At 40.3% G+C, this 14,802-nt stretch overlaps 2 protein-coding genes across 5 annotated transcripts; one reads left to right on the top strand and one right to left on the bottom strand.

Moving 5' to 3' along the window:
* The first annotated feature begins 729 nt into the window (after positions 1–729).
* On the top strand, positions 730–3,510 carry LOC122884409 (dnaJ homolog subfamily C member 9-like). Its single transcript, XM_044214328.1, has 5 exons — positions 730–1,100; positions 2,074–2,214; positions 2,574–2,828; positions 2,958–3,044; positions 3,130–3,510. Exons 1-5 carry the CDS (start codon positions 927–929, stop codon positions 3,238–3,240), a joined length of 768 nt encoding a protein of 255 aa, XP_044070263.1. The 5' UTR covers positions 730–926; the 3' UTR covers positions 3,241–3,510.
* fam149b1 (family with sequence similarity 149 member B1) lies at positions 3,495–14,797 on the bottom strand. 4 transcript variants are annotated; one of them, XM_044214319.1, is made up of 17 exons: positions 14,655–14,797; positions 14,237–14,351; positions 13,595–13,711; positions 12,979–13,123; positions 12,061–12,209; positions 11,740–11,883; positions 10,383–10,535; positions 10,077–10,258; positions 9,844–9,986; positions 8,590–8,658; positions 7,883–7,995; positions 7,333–7,557; positions 6,249–6,372; positions 5,844–5,969; positions 5,508–5,589; positions 4,754–4,885; positions 3,495–4,599 (listed from the first exon to the last, which is right to left on the bottom strand). In XM_044214319.1, the coding sequence occupies exons 2-17, from the start codon at positions 14,281–14,283 to the stop codon at positions 4,517–4,519; spliced, it is 2,034 nt and encodes a 677-aa protein (XP_044070254.1). In that variant the 5' UTR covers positions 14,284–14,351; positions 14,655–14,797; the 3' UTR covers positions 3,495–4,516. The 4 variants fall into 4 exon arrangements, with proteins under 4 accessions (XP_044070254.1, XP_044070258.1, XP_044070257.1 ...); XM_044214323.1 differs by lacking the exon at positions 14,237–14,351 and having other exon boundaries at positions 12,979–13,067; positions 14,655–14,757; XM_044214322.1 differs by lacking the exon at positions 14,655–14,797 and having other exon boundaries at positions 12,979–13,067.
* Between the last annotated feature and the right edge of the window lie 5 nt (positions 14,798–14,802).

Here is a 14,802-nt window from a genome sequence, read left to right as displayed (position 1 = left end):
TGCCATGCTAGTTTGTGACATTTAATTGTAGGGAGATTGAACATGTTTATTTTTGTAACAAGATGGGGCTGTATTGGAAAGAGTTTCTGAATGGTTGTGGCTTGAAGTAGCCCTGCCTTATCACCTTGTCAGGTTATTATCTTTCTTAAAGACAAATCTGTCTGTTTGGCTGTCAAGTAATGACAGTAACTTATTTATATTTACCAAGTAGAAACCCTAAGGCTGTATAATTCTGATAATGTACTGTAAAAATATATTCAGTTAAGTTAATTTAATCATAGGTTAAGGATTAATGTTACAACAATGTGAGTGTAAAATTTAAAATTGAGTCAGGATAAAGTTTAAAATAAATACATTCAAATTAATTATCAATTAATAATCAGAATTTGGGTTACCAGAGTGTAGAGGCATGCTTATATTTATGCCAGGCTTTATTAAACCTTTTGACGCTTGATAGGTGAGTATCAACAGACATCAAATTTGGTGTCACGTAACTTCATGAAATCAACAACATATACAGCACAACATATTGGCAGCACAGTGAAGACGTTATTTATGTACAAATGAATGATGTCTAAAAGAGTATAAGTAAATAAGTAATAAAAAAACAACTTCTATCTGTTGTACTCAATGTTTTTAAAGATTTGGAAATAAAATCGGTCATAATAAGTGCTCATTACATAGTCTGACGAATTCGATAATGGCAACCAATAAGAGGGCGTTTGTGTTTGTTACGTAGGCACGTCGCTGTGCGTGTATCTGACAGGCCAGCGCGCCAAATTGATATTGCTAACAAAGACAAAGCAGAAAATAGAACTTATTTGATTTCTGCATAGTTAACAACAAACCTCAAATGTAAAAGTATTTTATACACTTGAGAGTAAATACTTTGCCGGTCAAAACTCGGATTAACGTACTCGGTCAGGATGGGTTTGCTCGAGCGGTGTCAGGAGCTCTTCAAGACCTCAAACCTGTACGAAGTGCTGGGCATCAACAAAGAGGCAACCGAGACAGAGATCCGGAGGAGCTACTACAAAGTGTCGCTGAAAGTCCACCCAGACCGGGCCCCTGAGGACCCGCTGGCCACAGAGAAATTTCAGGTTAACTCTCCTAGTTGTTGGCTGTCAGACGGCACAAACATACAGTGAACACAAGCTAGGTTTACTAGCTAGCTAACGCAGCTAACTAAAGTAGTTGCAGTGAGTAATCTCCCACTTTCCCCTGTGCAATCACTAACTTAATACCGATTTTATTATCATAGAGCCTTTGTCATGCATTTGTGCTATTTGTAATGAAACAGGTGTTTTTAACATTGTTTTCCCACTGATACATCGGCCAAAGCCAATGCTATGTGCGTTTTTGTAAGAGCTTTGGTATAATTGTAGCTAGGTGCAAAATAGGCTTGTCAGGCATACCTAAATGCTTTGAAAGATATTGCTTCTTTTATTTTGTTGCTGATTTTCCAGTTGCATTACATTCTCTTAGGGGATAAAAATCCTCAATCTGTTATCAACCAAATATCAGCAGTAAAATAATACAGATTAGAGGAGGGAGATGTAGATATATTATGTTGTATATTGTGGTATACTATACTTTGTCAAAACTCAATGGAGAAACTGTGTATAGATCAAATAACCAGATGGAAATGTCTGTGTCTTTTTGGCGTGTCCAGTGACAGATGATAATACTTAATGCCATTGAATGCAACAATCCTCTTAATCCAGTATTGTAAAGTAAAAATACCTGCTCATTGATTGCAGCATTCCTCATAATGTGCTAATACAACCAGAGATATCAAAGGAATCGCTTCCATAGTATAAAAAAATCTGACCATTGACATATTTCTGGCATCCCATGCCGTATCGTCAAATCACTTAAACCTAATATGCAGTAGATGTGGCTTTTTAAAGCTGATTGCTAATGTCCACAGTATATCAATAGTTCAATGCATCTCCACATCTTGTTTTTATATTACTTATATAAACTGGATAATAATAGTACACACCATGCTTTTCAGTAAGGGCTGCCGATGTGTGTAAAATTGAGTCTCACCTGAATGTTTTTCCGCTCCAGGTGTTGGGAAAGCTGTATGCGGTGCTGAGTGATAAGGAGCAGAGAGCTGTCTATGATGAGCAGGGGGTGGTGGATGAAGAGTCTGACGCCCTGAGTCAAGACCGCTGCTGGGAAGACTACTGGAGACTGCTCTTCCCTAAGGTATTGGAGCACAGCAGGTGTTTTCTTATAATTTTTTTTGTTTATTAACATGACTCAATAATGAGTCACGTACATTGCTTTGTTATACATGTGATGATGGGACACGTGGAGTGAGTCACTTGTATTCCAGGAATTTTATTTTACATGATATACAGTAGACGGGGATCAAGGTTATTGTGTCACTGCACCTGCCATGGTAGTACAAATAAAGGCCCACAATCTAAGTGTACCCAGGGATAATGGTGGATTAAAGCAAACATAATATTTTTCTACGAGTTTAATTTAACATCATTTTATAGCCTGTCACACTTTTTTTTTTTGTTTTGACAATCTGCTCTGTCTCTCCATCCATCTCCTAGATTACGGTGCAGGACATCCTTGAATTTGAGAAGAAATATAAGGGCTCTGATGAGGAGCGGCAGGATGTGATCCAGCTGTATGTGCAGCACCAGGGAGATATGGACGCCATTACAGCCTCGGCTCTGTGCTGCTCCCAGGAAGATGAGCCTAGGCTCTGCAGCATCATCCAGGCTGCCATCGAGAGTGGAGACGTCACAGCATTCCCAGCGTTTACTCGGGAGAGTGAGAAGAAGAAGAGGGCTCGCAGGAAGAGGGTGAGGAAGTGTTTTGGTGTTAAAGTCACAGCTCATATTATATTTATTTAATATCTACACACAGGATTAGGCTCTAGTATCGTATGACTTCGTTTAATCTCAGTAATGTGATTGCAATTGACCTTCTAGGCTGATAGAGAGCGAGAAGAAGCAGAAGAAATGCAGAAAGAGATGGGGCTTGGTGATCAGGATGACAGTCTCGTGATGATGCTTCAGGTAACAAATGCATATGCACAGGTATGAACTTGGTGGGGGGTTGTTTGTTTTTCTCTCACTAACCATCCTTTTTCTTATTTTCCAGCAAAGACAGAAGTCCAGAGAGCAGAATTTTAACAGTTTCCTGTCTGACCTGGAGGCAAAATACTCCAAAAAAAGTGGGAAATCGAAAAAAGGACAAAGAGGGAAGAAGTGAAAAGCGTACAGGCTCTGGTTATAGTAGATAAAATGTATATACATCGCGGCAGATATCCTCATTTGTTCAAAACACACCTTTTTAAGATTAATAAGAGAATTTGAGTATTAGCTCCCTTCTGTATGCCTCCTCAGTAAACTGTCCTTTATCTGGCCTCAGTTGCTTTTTTTGTGGCCCTTATCAAAATGTAAATGCATCTTTTATTTCTTGTCATTTGTCTTTTGCTGTCAAAGTCTTCATTAAACACAAATAAATTCATATTTATATACAGCATTTGTACACAGCTTTTTATTATTTTGTATAAAATAGTCAAAGAAAATGCATTGAAGAAAAGCTTAGATTTCCAAGCTTTGTCACCTTTGCAGCATGGCTGTCCAATATATTGTTTTAATAACCCATGAAGGGAAAACTACCCTTTGTGCAGTAACCCTGATGTTACCTGTCAAAGCATCAGGTAATGATTAAAAATTAATTACCACAAATACAGTATTTTGTACAAACACAATGAATGAATCCCTTAGTTATTTACATAGTTTCCTATAACTGCCTCTTCCATTCGTAAATTATCTCAAGGTGCAGTAGTAGTTGTAAAAGCACATGGGCTGCAGAGATGCTCTGTCAGTGCGTATACAGCCTCCACATTCCCACTTCTGATTAATGTGATTTTATGAGAGCTTCAATGGGGTGAAAAGCAACCGGAAACTTACAAGGTGGCATCTCTTGTTCCTGTGTGCAATGAGAGGCTCTGGGTCAATTTTTTTTTTTTTTTTTTTTTTTTTTTTTAACACAGGGCGGTTGAAAATTGTGTCCTTATAAAAGATACAGTACAAAACTCTCTGATGTAGATCAGAGAGGGGAAAAAAGTGCTTTTTATCCTCTCTATCCCTGTCAGGGTGGATGTGTTATTCCCTGCATAGTGATGTACCAGTACAACAACATACCACAGAGGATAATATACAGTACATTCACATATAAATAGATATGTACACATCATCATCATCATACATACATACATAGTAGAAATGTCTATGCATTAAGCTCATACTGTACATGAAGATGGAGTCATTTGTGTTTGGCAGCCACATAAGCTGATTTCTAAAGTACAAAAATAGGCCTCTAACAAAAACTTCACCAAAGCAGCATAATAATATGAAAAAAAATCTGCTACTTCTGTAAAAAAAAAAAAAAGTTTAGTGGGCACAGATGCTGCAGAGTGTTGCACTTTTTGTGATGTCTAAAAGGTGAATGGCTGAAGGGTGTGGAGATCAGAGGCAAACTACAAGCCAGGTCTGCTGGCTCTGAATGAGATGCCTCCCCGGGTGTAAGACCGAGGTGGGACTGACACAGGCACCAGTGGAGCTATGGGAAGGCGGAAGGATTAAAAAAAAAAGTTAATGAACATAGATCATCTTACCAGTAGGTAAATCTTACTTGAGGCCAGCCGCTGCAACCTCTTTCATTCATAGTTTATCTAAGTCTGGAAGAGTTTCATCAGCTGCTTTAATCTACTGACCTGGGACAGGGGCTTGTGGCTCTTCTTCATCTTTGATGGGTGAGTGCCCCAAGGGGTGGTGGGAAAACGAGTCCAAGAAAGATGAGCTGCTGATGCCAAGACTGATGCCCGTCACACCAATTCCAAGAGTGTCTGGTGGAATGAACGAATAAATTGATGCATAAGTAATTAAGTGATGTACTACAAAATCCATCTTACACAGGCACTGGGTGTGTACAGTACAGCACAGGCAAACATAGAGTAACACAAAACTGGCAGATGAAAAGTTAGGGGTCTCAGTATATAGTATCAGTGATTCCCCAACTAGGTAGGTACTTGTAAAAAACTTGTACGTTGAAAGATTGTGGAATAGCTCAACAAATTTGATCAAATAGAAAGAAAAATATTCATCCACATATTGAGTCAGCTATAACATCTGGACACCACATGGTGCGACTATTGGGTGCGAGAAAACTAGTTAGCAAGCAAGCAGAGAATATGAAACAGTTAGCTAAAAGTACAGTAATGGATAAACATTTAAAATAAGAAGCTAAAAGTAATGGATAAATGATTAAAACCACTCCAAGTGGTATTAGTACAAATTAACTAAATTTAACTAAACCGACCTAAACACTGACAGTTCAATTATATGAAAAAATATATAACATCCACTATTATTTCCAGTAATATATTATAATAATGTCCAGTTTAAAAAAACACATTCTGATCATGGGGGGTGGTGTTGATGAAGCGGTCTTGAAGTAGAATTTCTGACCTGTGCCCACAGAGGCTCTGCCTGGCCGGCCTTGCCCGATGTTGTCCAATACTGTGAAGGAACGACGGTACGGAGTGTCCGACTGAAAACAAAACCAAGGGTCTTGTGACACTCAAACCACTAAAAATAACATTGTCATTGATAATAAAATACAGAATATAAACTATGCAAACTCATTATTTGGCATTATAAAAAGACCTAAACCTGATGGATTAAAAAAAGAAAAGTAACTTGACAGTTTCTCTCCATATAAAAAGGCACAAAATCGTTAACCTACCACTTGTGATAGTACACTGTATGTTTATGGGGGATGGGTGATGATAAAGAGCATCTTACCCTGTATGTGTGAGTGGTGTTGGGGCGAGAGAAGATGTCCAGCAGGTGGTGACGATCCCTTGGTATTGAACTGCCAGCTTCATCGTTTATAGCACTGTGGGCGCGGCTGGACGGGCCTTTCTGACGCTGGTCGGATGGAAAAAATTCCCATACACACAGTCTTTTAAACAGCTGGTCACAGGTGGTTTACTATATTTGAAAAAAACTGACCAATGCATTTCATAAATGCTACAGCACTATTGTTTTTTAGGCTGTATACTTTATGTGATTTTTAGGGTTACTGGTAGATTTCTAAAACCTATTATCTATTTAGAAAGCCTTCATTTAATCAGCGTTTCTGTTCAGGTGCTGTAACAAGTTTTTCCATTGTCAGTATAGTTGTGTTTCAGTGTTGTTATACCTTACCTGTGCAGGTTTGGACTGCTGCCCTGAGTGAGATGACTCTGGATCTCCAGTGCTGATGGGGGGAAGGAGTGTGTTCCTGCTCAGAGGCAACAGCGGAGATGTCAGGCGGTCGCTGGCTGTGGGTCTGTGGATGAAGACACACATGTCAATAAAGACAATAACTATAGCTAGATAGTTAGATTGTTCTATGCTGCATCTACAGTGCTAACATATACTTCTCTGAAAAGACTGTGAGAGCTGTGAAAATTCACAGAATTTTACTTCTTTTGATAGCGTAGATACTTCTTTTATAAAGAAAAGATTTGATTTGTAGATCATTTTGTTCTTAAGTGAAGCTGTATTGAATTATTTCGCCACAGTGCTATAAAAAGGTTAAAAGTTATCTCTTCCCAGACAGAATTTGATGACCAGGATGCTACGGTGACAGAGCTGTGACATTAAAGGAATCGTTTGACATTTTGGGAAATGCGCTAATTCACTTGCTGAAAGTTAGATGAGAAGATCAATACCGCTCTCATTATTGTCCGTTAAATATTAAGCTGGAGCCGGAAGACAGTTTGCTTAGCTTAGCATAAAGACATAAAGAAACGGGGAAACAGCTAGCCTGGCTCTGTCCAAAGGTTAAAAAAACCACTTACACTTCAGTCTTCGATCTTCTCATCTAACGCAAGAAAGCGAATAAGCATATTTCCTAAAATATCAAACTATTCCTTTAAAATCATGAACATGTCACTGAGTTTAGATATTAAGACACAGAAGTTAGTGAATTTTGCAGAAGAATTGACATTCAACATGAAAGGAAAACTAAGTGGCACACAACACTATTACTCTTTCACCTGCAGTGCATGACAAGTTCACCTGTGAAGTTGGTTTCACACATGAAACTTCTATCACACACACACACACACACACACACATTCTGCTGCACACAGTCATAAGGCACACGTTGAAAGGGAGTCTGTTTTGAAAGTAATCTCACTCTGCCTCTGCACAACTTCAGAGACCGTAGGGGAGAATGAGGGAGTAAAAAGCAAGATAGAACTTTGGGTGGGGTTGGCCTGGATCCCCTGATGCTAAAACTCACAGACGTGTCCCTCGGATGACCTCATCCATGGATCCTGCTGTGCTGGACTGACTCAGGCTGGGAACCAGTGGCAGGAGGGTTCGGGGAGGAGGGTTTCTGCGTCGGGCAGACTGTGCCGGGCGGGACAGTGAGGAAGAGCTCTGCTCCAGGGTTCGGTGAGGCCGTGGTTTGCTGGAGGGGACCACGCTGGAGCCTGGTCTGTGACACGCCCGCTCTTCTGGCTCCCTGTATGGGAAGGAGAGAGTGGAGCACAATCGATGAATGGTGCATTTCTGCCTGCTGCTGTGTACTCTGCCAAACAAGGTGTTAAGACCAGGGACAAAAACATGGCATGAGTGAGGCTATGTCCCTTTTGTTTTGCAAAATGTGTTTACCTCTAAATGGAAAACAAGAACTACAAGACATCTATGCCTGTTTTCATTCCCATTCAAAGATTAATATCACATATTAAGAATATACAAATGTGTGGTGGATGTGTCATTGATTTTGCTTTTATTTTTCCATTTTGGCACCAATGCTTTTTGGTTAGAAGAGTAAAATGTGTCCATACTGGTGTCTATCCAGCACACCCAGGTTCCTCTGCTGCAGGGGGATGCTGTGGATCATGATGAGGTCGTTCAGGTTGTGCTGGGTTGCTGCTGCTCCTACCGGGACTCTTCCAGCCTGGGGAACAGTGTGAGATGAAGGGGAGAAAGTAATAAGACAGAGAGAAGGTGGGGGAGGGCAAAGGAGAGGGATGAAAGGAAAAGGATGCAAAAAGACAGGAATAATTACGGGGGAAAGGATAGAGAGAGGTGAGAGGGGACAAGAAACATAATATAGGAGGAAAGGCAGGTTAGATACAAAAAATGTATATAAGGAAGGCCAGTGGCCACATGGTTAGTTAATTCCAAATGTACAATACAGCATATTGTCAAAGAAACTATCATCATCATGCAGTGATGTCAGGAGGACCCCATATCAGCTATGCCACCAACCAAAAATAACATTCACAACAAAATGCAACAGAAACAATAACTAGCAAAAACAAAGCATTCCAACATTCTCGTTGTGAAAGACAAGAAAGATCTAAAGAAAATCACAGTGGTTCATGTTGAAAATAAGTTGCAGTTAATTAAAAAGATAAACGGTGGCGATGCTTTCGTGTTAATCAACAGGCACAAGCACATTTATTCTAGAGATTAAGATAATGAGCCGCCATGGACGGCGTGCACAAAACACGCCACCATTTTAGCTCTAAGTGAGGGAGTTACATACAGTGGAAGGCCTTTTCTGCTTTTTGGATTTCCGTCTGGACTTGTGCTTTGAGCCTCTTGACTTTGTGTTCTTTAAAAGGGGAAAAAGGCATGACCAAAGAAAGATAGTGGGTATAAAAGAAAGGAAGGAAGAAGGGTAAAAAAACACAGAGGGAAATAAAGACAGAAAGGAAAAAACAGAAGAAAGGAAAGAACAGAAAGAAGGAAAAAGAATGAACAAGGAAGGGAAAAAGGAAGACAGACAAAAGAAACAGAAGGTACACAAAACACAATGGCAAGGTGAAGGGCAGAGAGTAAAGAGGGAAGGAAAGAAAACAGTGATACAAGTTAATGAACTGGAAGCTTTGAAAGACTGAAAGAGCAACAGGCAGGAGTGTGAAACAAGGTGACAATTAAGTGTGGACTGTGGAACAGAGACATGTGACTCTAAAGTCAGCAAAGACCTCACAGTTAGGGATGCTGAGCTAATGTTATACACTTTTCTCAGAGCTCAAATGAGTCAGCTTGAAGGTCAGCTTGAGTAAGACGTTTTCTACTACAAACAGGTTTAAAATCAGGATGGTTTAAGCCGGAAGACACTTCTGTATCGACCCACACTGGTATTGTATTTATTATTCCATGTTTGTTGATATTTATTAAACTTTATTACTGCTGTGCAATATCCTAATAAGCTGGTTAAATATGCTACACTCAACTTGACAGTACACATGATTGCACTAAATATTACTTACATTGTACTGTACACTTACTTAGCTTTATACTTCGTACCCACTTAGGTGTATTATAGTGTATCATATTTCGATTTGCTTGCAGACTTATTTATTATTATGTACTATTATTTCTATTCTATTAGTACTTCTTTCCCTGTGTGACGTGATAGTGAGCAGCTGTAACAGTTTCCCCTCTGGGATCAATAAAGTATTTCTGATTCTGGTTCTGAATACTCTATTTAATCATATTCAGCATTTTCTTTTCATGTTTTATATTACAGTCATTATCAAAGTGAAACAACATAAAATGTGATGTTATCATTGTTTAAATACAGCGATTTGAGCTGCATTTTATATATAAAACGTTTATTATCATTATTAAATGTTTCATCACATCTGTTAAAGGCCCAAATAGATACATTTTTAAAAAGAAATAAATTGATTTTGAGTATCGAATTGACCTCCTGAACTGCTGACAGCGATGAAAGTGAAATGAGACTCCCAGTCTCACTCTGCTGCCTGTCAGCCCCCCTCAGACCACTGACCTGGAACTGCAGACCAGCTGTGAGTGGGGGCACCCTGCTCTGGCCGAGTTTGGGCAGCATCGTGGGCAGCATGGAGAGCAGCATGAAGGGATTCTGGGAGTCTTGTTGCTCGGGGCTCAAGTTCCCAGAAATCTTTTCATCATCTGCCAATCACACATACAGTACAATCACAATCACAATGTGTTAATATAAGTTAGGGGTAATGCATGCAAAATAGTTCACTTCAGCCCTACTTGAGGTGCAGCATTCCCAGTGGCGTTGAACCAGCTCTTTCATCCAGCCAACCAGCTTCCACCACACATCATCAAACAGCAGGTCGAGAACAGCTTGACGGCGACACTGGTATGGCGAGACGGGGGGCAGACAGCGATAGTTCCGACCCGATTCCGAACAATCCTGCTTCCAATTGTCCTCCCTATAGACAGATAAAGTAAATCATTTTAGCAAAACTAAATAAGACATTGACAGCAGCTGAGGTTTACATTTAGTTTCTGGAATATGAACAATACTGTGTAGCATGAGGAAAGTGAGGAACTCACAAGTCCCTGCTATCAAAAGCCAGGTATTCCTCCATCAGACCCTCCACTTCAATCACTCTCGGCATGTCGTGACTGCTGGAGCCACTGGAGGTGCCATCCAACTCTGCTGAGGACGACTTGATCAGCGCTGCTCTCCTGCCCTGCACATTCAACCTTTACCCCAAGACAAGGGCACACATAGTTAAGCACCTTAATATGTACACATAATATGGTATGCTAACAGACACAAGGCCAAACATGCTGTATGTGTTCTATAAATAATAAATAAACTCGAATCCAGCTGATAACTCCAGGTTGAAAAACAGAAGGAAAATCCTGACACAAACTTTTACAGTATACATATGCATGCACAAGCTCACACTAACACACTGCATAGTGACATGAATAAAGTGGCTGCTAACAAAGTTGGTGACACATGCTACTGTCCATTCTCTTCTTTTGTGTTAACTCCATTATGTCAACTCAGTTTTGAGTAGTCAGACAGTGACACTGCCTTCTTTACAACCAGTCAGCATCTAGGTCACAAAACCACAGACAGCCACGACTCCTCTATAATTGATGCACTGACATCAGTCATCTGGACAGCCAACAGCCACTCAAGATAGAGAGGCATAATATTTCTGATAGGTCTGCATAATTAATCAAAATATTATTGAAATCACAATATGTCCAAGTGCGATATCCAAATTGAGGAAGCCGCAATTTTTGGATAAAGGTGTGATAAAACAGCATTATAATGATGTACTGTAGTGCTGCAGAGATGCCCTGGCTTACAAATCTTGTTCTCTAAATGTAAGAAAACATGTTTGTTTGGTACAGACCCCAACAAACGTCACATCAACATGATTTTAATTGTTTTTTCAGTGAAAATTAAAATTATGATGCAAAAATTATCATTCCCACTAATCGTGAATCATATCTCAATCATAGTATCTGTCAAAATAATCGCAATATGATTTTTTTTACCATATCGTCCAGCCCTAATTTCTGACAAATAAATAATAAAGCAACATACAGTAGAGTTTGCTAATATCAATGGCCAAATAAACTTGACCCAAGCTGTTTCCGAACAATGCATTTCCGATGACTGATTGATGTATATGCTTCAAATCAGTATACAGAATGATGTGACTACCACGAAACACTATCTGCCTTTGCATCTCCTTAAACTGAGATTTCACATCACAACCATCACAACCAAATATTGTTAGACCTAGCCTTCATTAGGCAGTGCTGTATGTTTTAAAAAGCAAGGTAAAATGTACCAGGGAAATGTATCTAACAGGTGAACATTGACCTTATGTGTCCTTCTCCTATCAAGACAGTCAACCAGTGAGTCAGTGCAGTTAAGACTTACTCTGTGCAGCCCTTATCTTTCTCCTGGGACTTCTCACTGCTCTCTTTGCCTGCTGATGGGCTGTTGGCAGAGCTGCCTCTCCCTGAAGTAGCATACCACTGGAAGCCCTCATCACTGGGACACACCAGCTGAGTCCCCAGGATCCTGAGCGATATACACACACAATGAATAAATATGTTTAAGAATTACGTTTTCATACAAGAATGTAATGTTTTTTCAGGTTTGTCTCCACAATCAGCATTAATCTTTGATCCCACTGCTGCTGTGTTTCACTCAGATGTAAAAGCTCAGGAGGTTGGTAGGAAACTATGGATAACATACCGAAGATGTGGGAAACGTGTGGCCCACTGCTGACATTCATCCTGCAGCCCCTGGAGTATCCCTCCTCCGCTGCCTCTCCCCTCATACAGCTCTTTGTCGATCTCTTCAAACATTTGCTGCACCTGCCGTGATGCTGCCTTATCGAACTCCTATGGGACAGAAAAACAGAAAGAGACAGGAAAGCTAGTCATTCCTCTGTTCTCATACACTGGCTTTATGATTGAAATCTGCTGCATTTCAGTCTGTTCATCAGTTATTGGCAGCACATCGCTTTTCTTTTTTTCTTTTTTTTTATCTGACAGCAAGCTTCAACATGCATAATAATTAGCTTCTACAGCCCTTTGTGATGTGTGTATGCGTTTCTGGTCAAGCTGGATTGTTCATATGCTATAACAAAAAAAATGAGAGAGCGAGAAGGAGAGAAAGAGGTCAGTTAGGATTGAGTTAGTTTGTGTAACTGAGTTTTCCTTTTTTCCCCTCAGAAGCAGCTTGAGGACAACGAACTAAATAAATCATCGAGTCCTGGAAAAGTTTTTTAGGACCAGCTGAGACTAGAAAGCACAGCAAAATAACAAACCAATACCTAGTGGAATCAGGCCTTCCATATTCAAAAATGTAGCAGACAAACAAGGCATCTACCATACGATGCAGTGACTGGCTGTATGTTGTTCTATGGTTTTTCACAGGTTTGTCAGTTTGTAAGTAAATCAAAATCTGACATTAAAGCGTGCAGTAAAGTATGCTGGTGAAGTCTTTTCATTTTTGCAACAGAACAGAGAGGATGGAAAAATGCTAGAGGAATGTGTTGTGTGTGTGTGTGTGTGTGTGTGTGTGTGTGTGTGTGTGTGTGTGTACGCTTGAATATGTTTCGGCCGGCATCACTTCACATTAAAATCGTTTTTGCAGGAGTAGACTTACATCATAGCCCCAGGAGAAAACAGAGCTCCTCTCTGTGGAGATGCCAGTGTCTGTGGAGCTGTGGATACCAGACCAGGATGGGTTGGAGTCTACTGAGATGACAGTGGGACAGTCAGAGTGGCCTGAGGCAGCAGACGTCTCTGAGCTACATAGAAAGGACAAGGAAGTTGTGAGGTTTATATAAATTTGAGAAGCAATGTTTCACCATGGTACCTGTAGGGGATATAGCTCACAATCTAACACTCCCTCTTCCCACAGCAAACCCTCCCCTGTTTTATACATACCCAGTGAATTTTATGGTGGTTGCTGACATAATCATAAGCAAGGTTTCAAAATGGAAAATAAAGGGCAAATGTCAAAGTAATTGAATATTCCAACAGCCCACCTCATTATTTATTCTTTTAACTGCACATCTGAAGGAGGCAATGTGATATCAATTAATCCACTGCTTCTGGGTGTCTTGTTTCACATACCAAGAGCCCTGAGAATCACTTGTCCACTCAAGTCGGTGTAACATTACAAAACACACAGGCAAGATAATGTGTGTATACTAGTGGCAAGTAGTTTGATCTTTCGTCCTGGACTCGTTCTACACGAACGACCAGGACTCGGTTACCTGTTGTGAGCGGACAGAGCTTCCTGGAGGTCATGGAGGTAGCGCTGAGGGGTTTGGTTATCGTCTGCTTCCTCTGGGAGAGGGTGGTGGTCGAGGCTGCTTCGGGACAACCCACGACTGCATAAAAGACAGATTGAAAACATTGATCAAAAAAAGTCTAATTAAAAAAGTGAGACATCAGTGAAAACTGAGTGAGCTGACCAAATGATATAAAATATATGATGATGTTAACCATACTTGAGGTTTTTAATATCTTAGCCCTTTAAATACAAATCATGTACACTTCACTTTACTGCCGGCCATTTTCCAAAGCATGACAACAATGACACATCATGAAAACAAGGGAATATTGTTCCTTCAAGTGATACAATGCGTTTTCCAATTGAACTGCTGGACATCATCATTTACTGCATGTCTGTCTAAACCAGGCGACAGACCTTGATTTGACAGAAGGACTGTCACTAACTGGATCAACAAAATATTATTTTACACTGTCATTCGATAGTGACAGACAAGTCAATCACTCATCTCACTTCCCCCAGTGTAGAATGACAGCATTCAGCCTCTGACAGCAGGGAAAACCTTGTTTACAGTGCTCAGCTGGTACATATTCAGCGCTGACCCTTTATGTTCGCTACTCACATCTCAAGTTTGTGCGATACAGGTCTTCTGTTGTATCGTGAAATCATGCTCCTTTGTCTCCGTTTTATAGGCTCAAGCCCTCGTCTCTCATTCTTGCCTCCACGTCCTGGACTCGCTGGGAACAGTTTAACGTTAAAGGGAGGTCTGACATTTCCTCTAGCCCGCAGATAAAAACCCTTAGTGCAAGGAAGCTGGACAGGGCTTTGGCTACAGATGCTAACGTTGCTTCTAACTGTTGCGGCTAATGTTAGGAGGAGGCAACGTCTAAAAATAAGCTAACTAACACGGACGGACAGCAAAAAGGCACAAACAGCATTGTATAATTCCTCCAAATACATTTCCTTTTAAATTAAGTTTGCTACACTAAATTAGCATCTTGTGTGGTCCAGAAATTGCCAATGAATTAGGTTTAACTTACATCTTAAACTACATGCGTGTATAACGTTAACGTTAGTGGAGCTAGCTATCGCCACCTCTGAGGTTTTTCTTTGCTAACGTTAATGTTAGCACCACCAACAACAACAATAACACGGCTGTCATGGATACGCAACTTCATATCCCCGTGG

Source organism: Siniperca chuatsi, linkage group LG11 (genome assembly GCF_020085105.1).
Source record: "Siniperca chuatsi isolate FFG_IHB_CAS linkage group LG11, ASM2008510v1, whole genome shotgun sequence".
Classification (NCBI taxonomy): Eukaryota; Metazoa; Chordata; class Actinopteri; order Centrarchiformes; family Sinipercidae; genus Siniperca; species Siniperca chuatsi.
The sequence above is the reverse complement of the archived record's forward strand: the minus strand, read 5'-3'. Positions and strand labels throughout refer to the sequence as shown.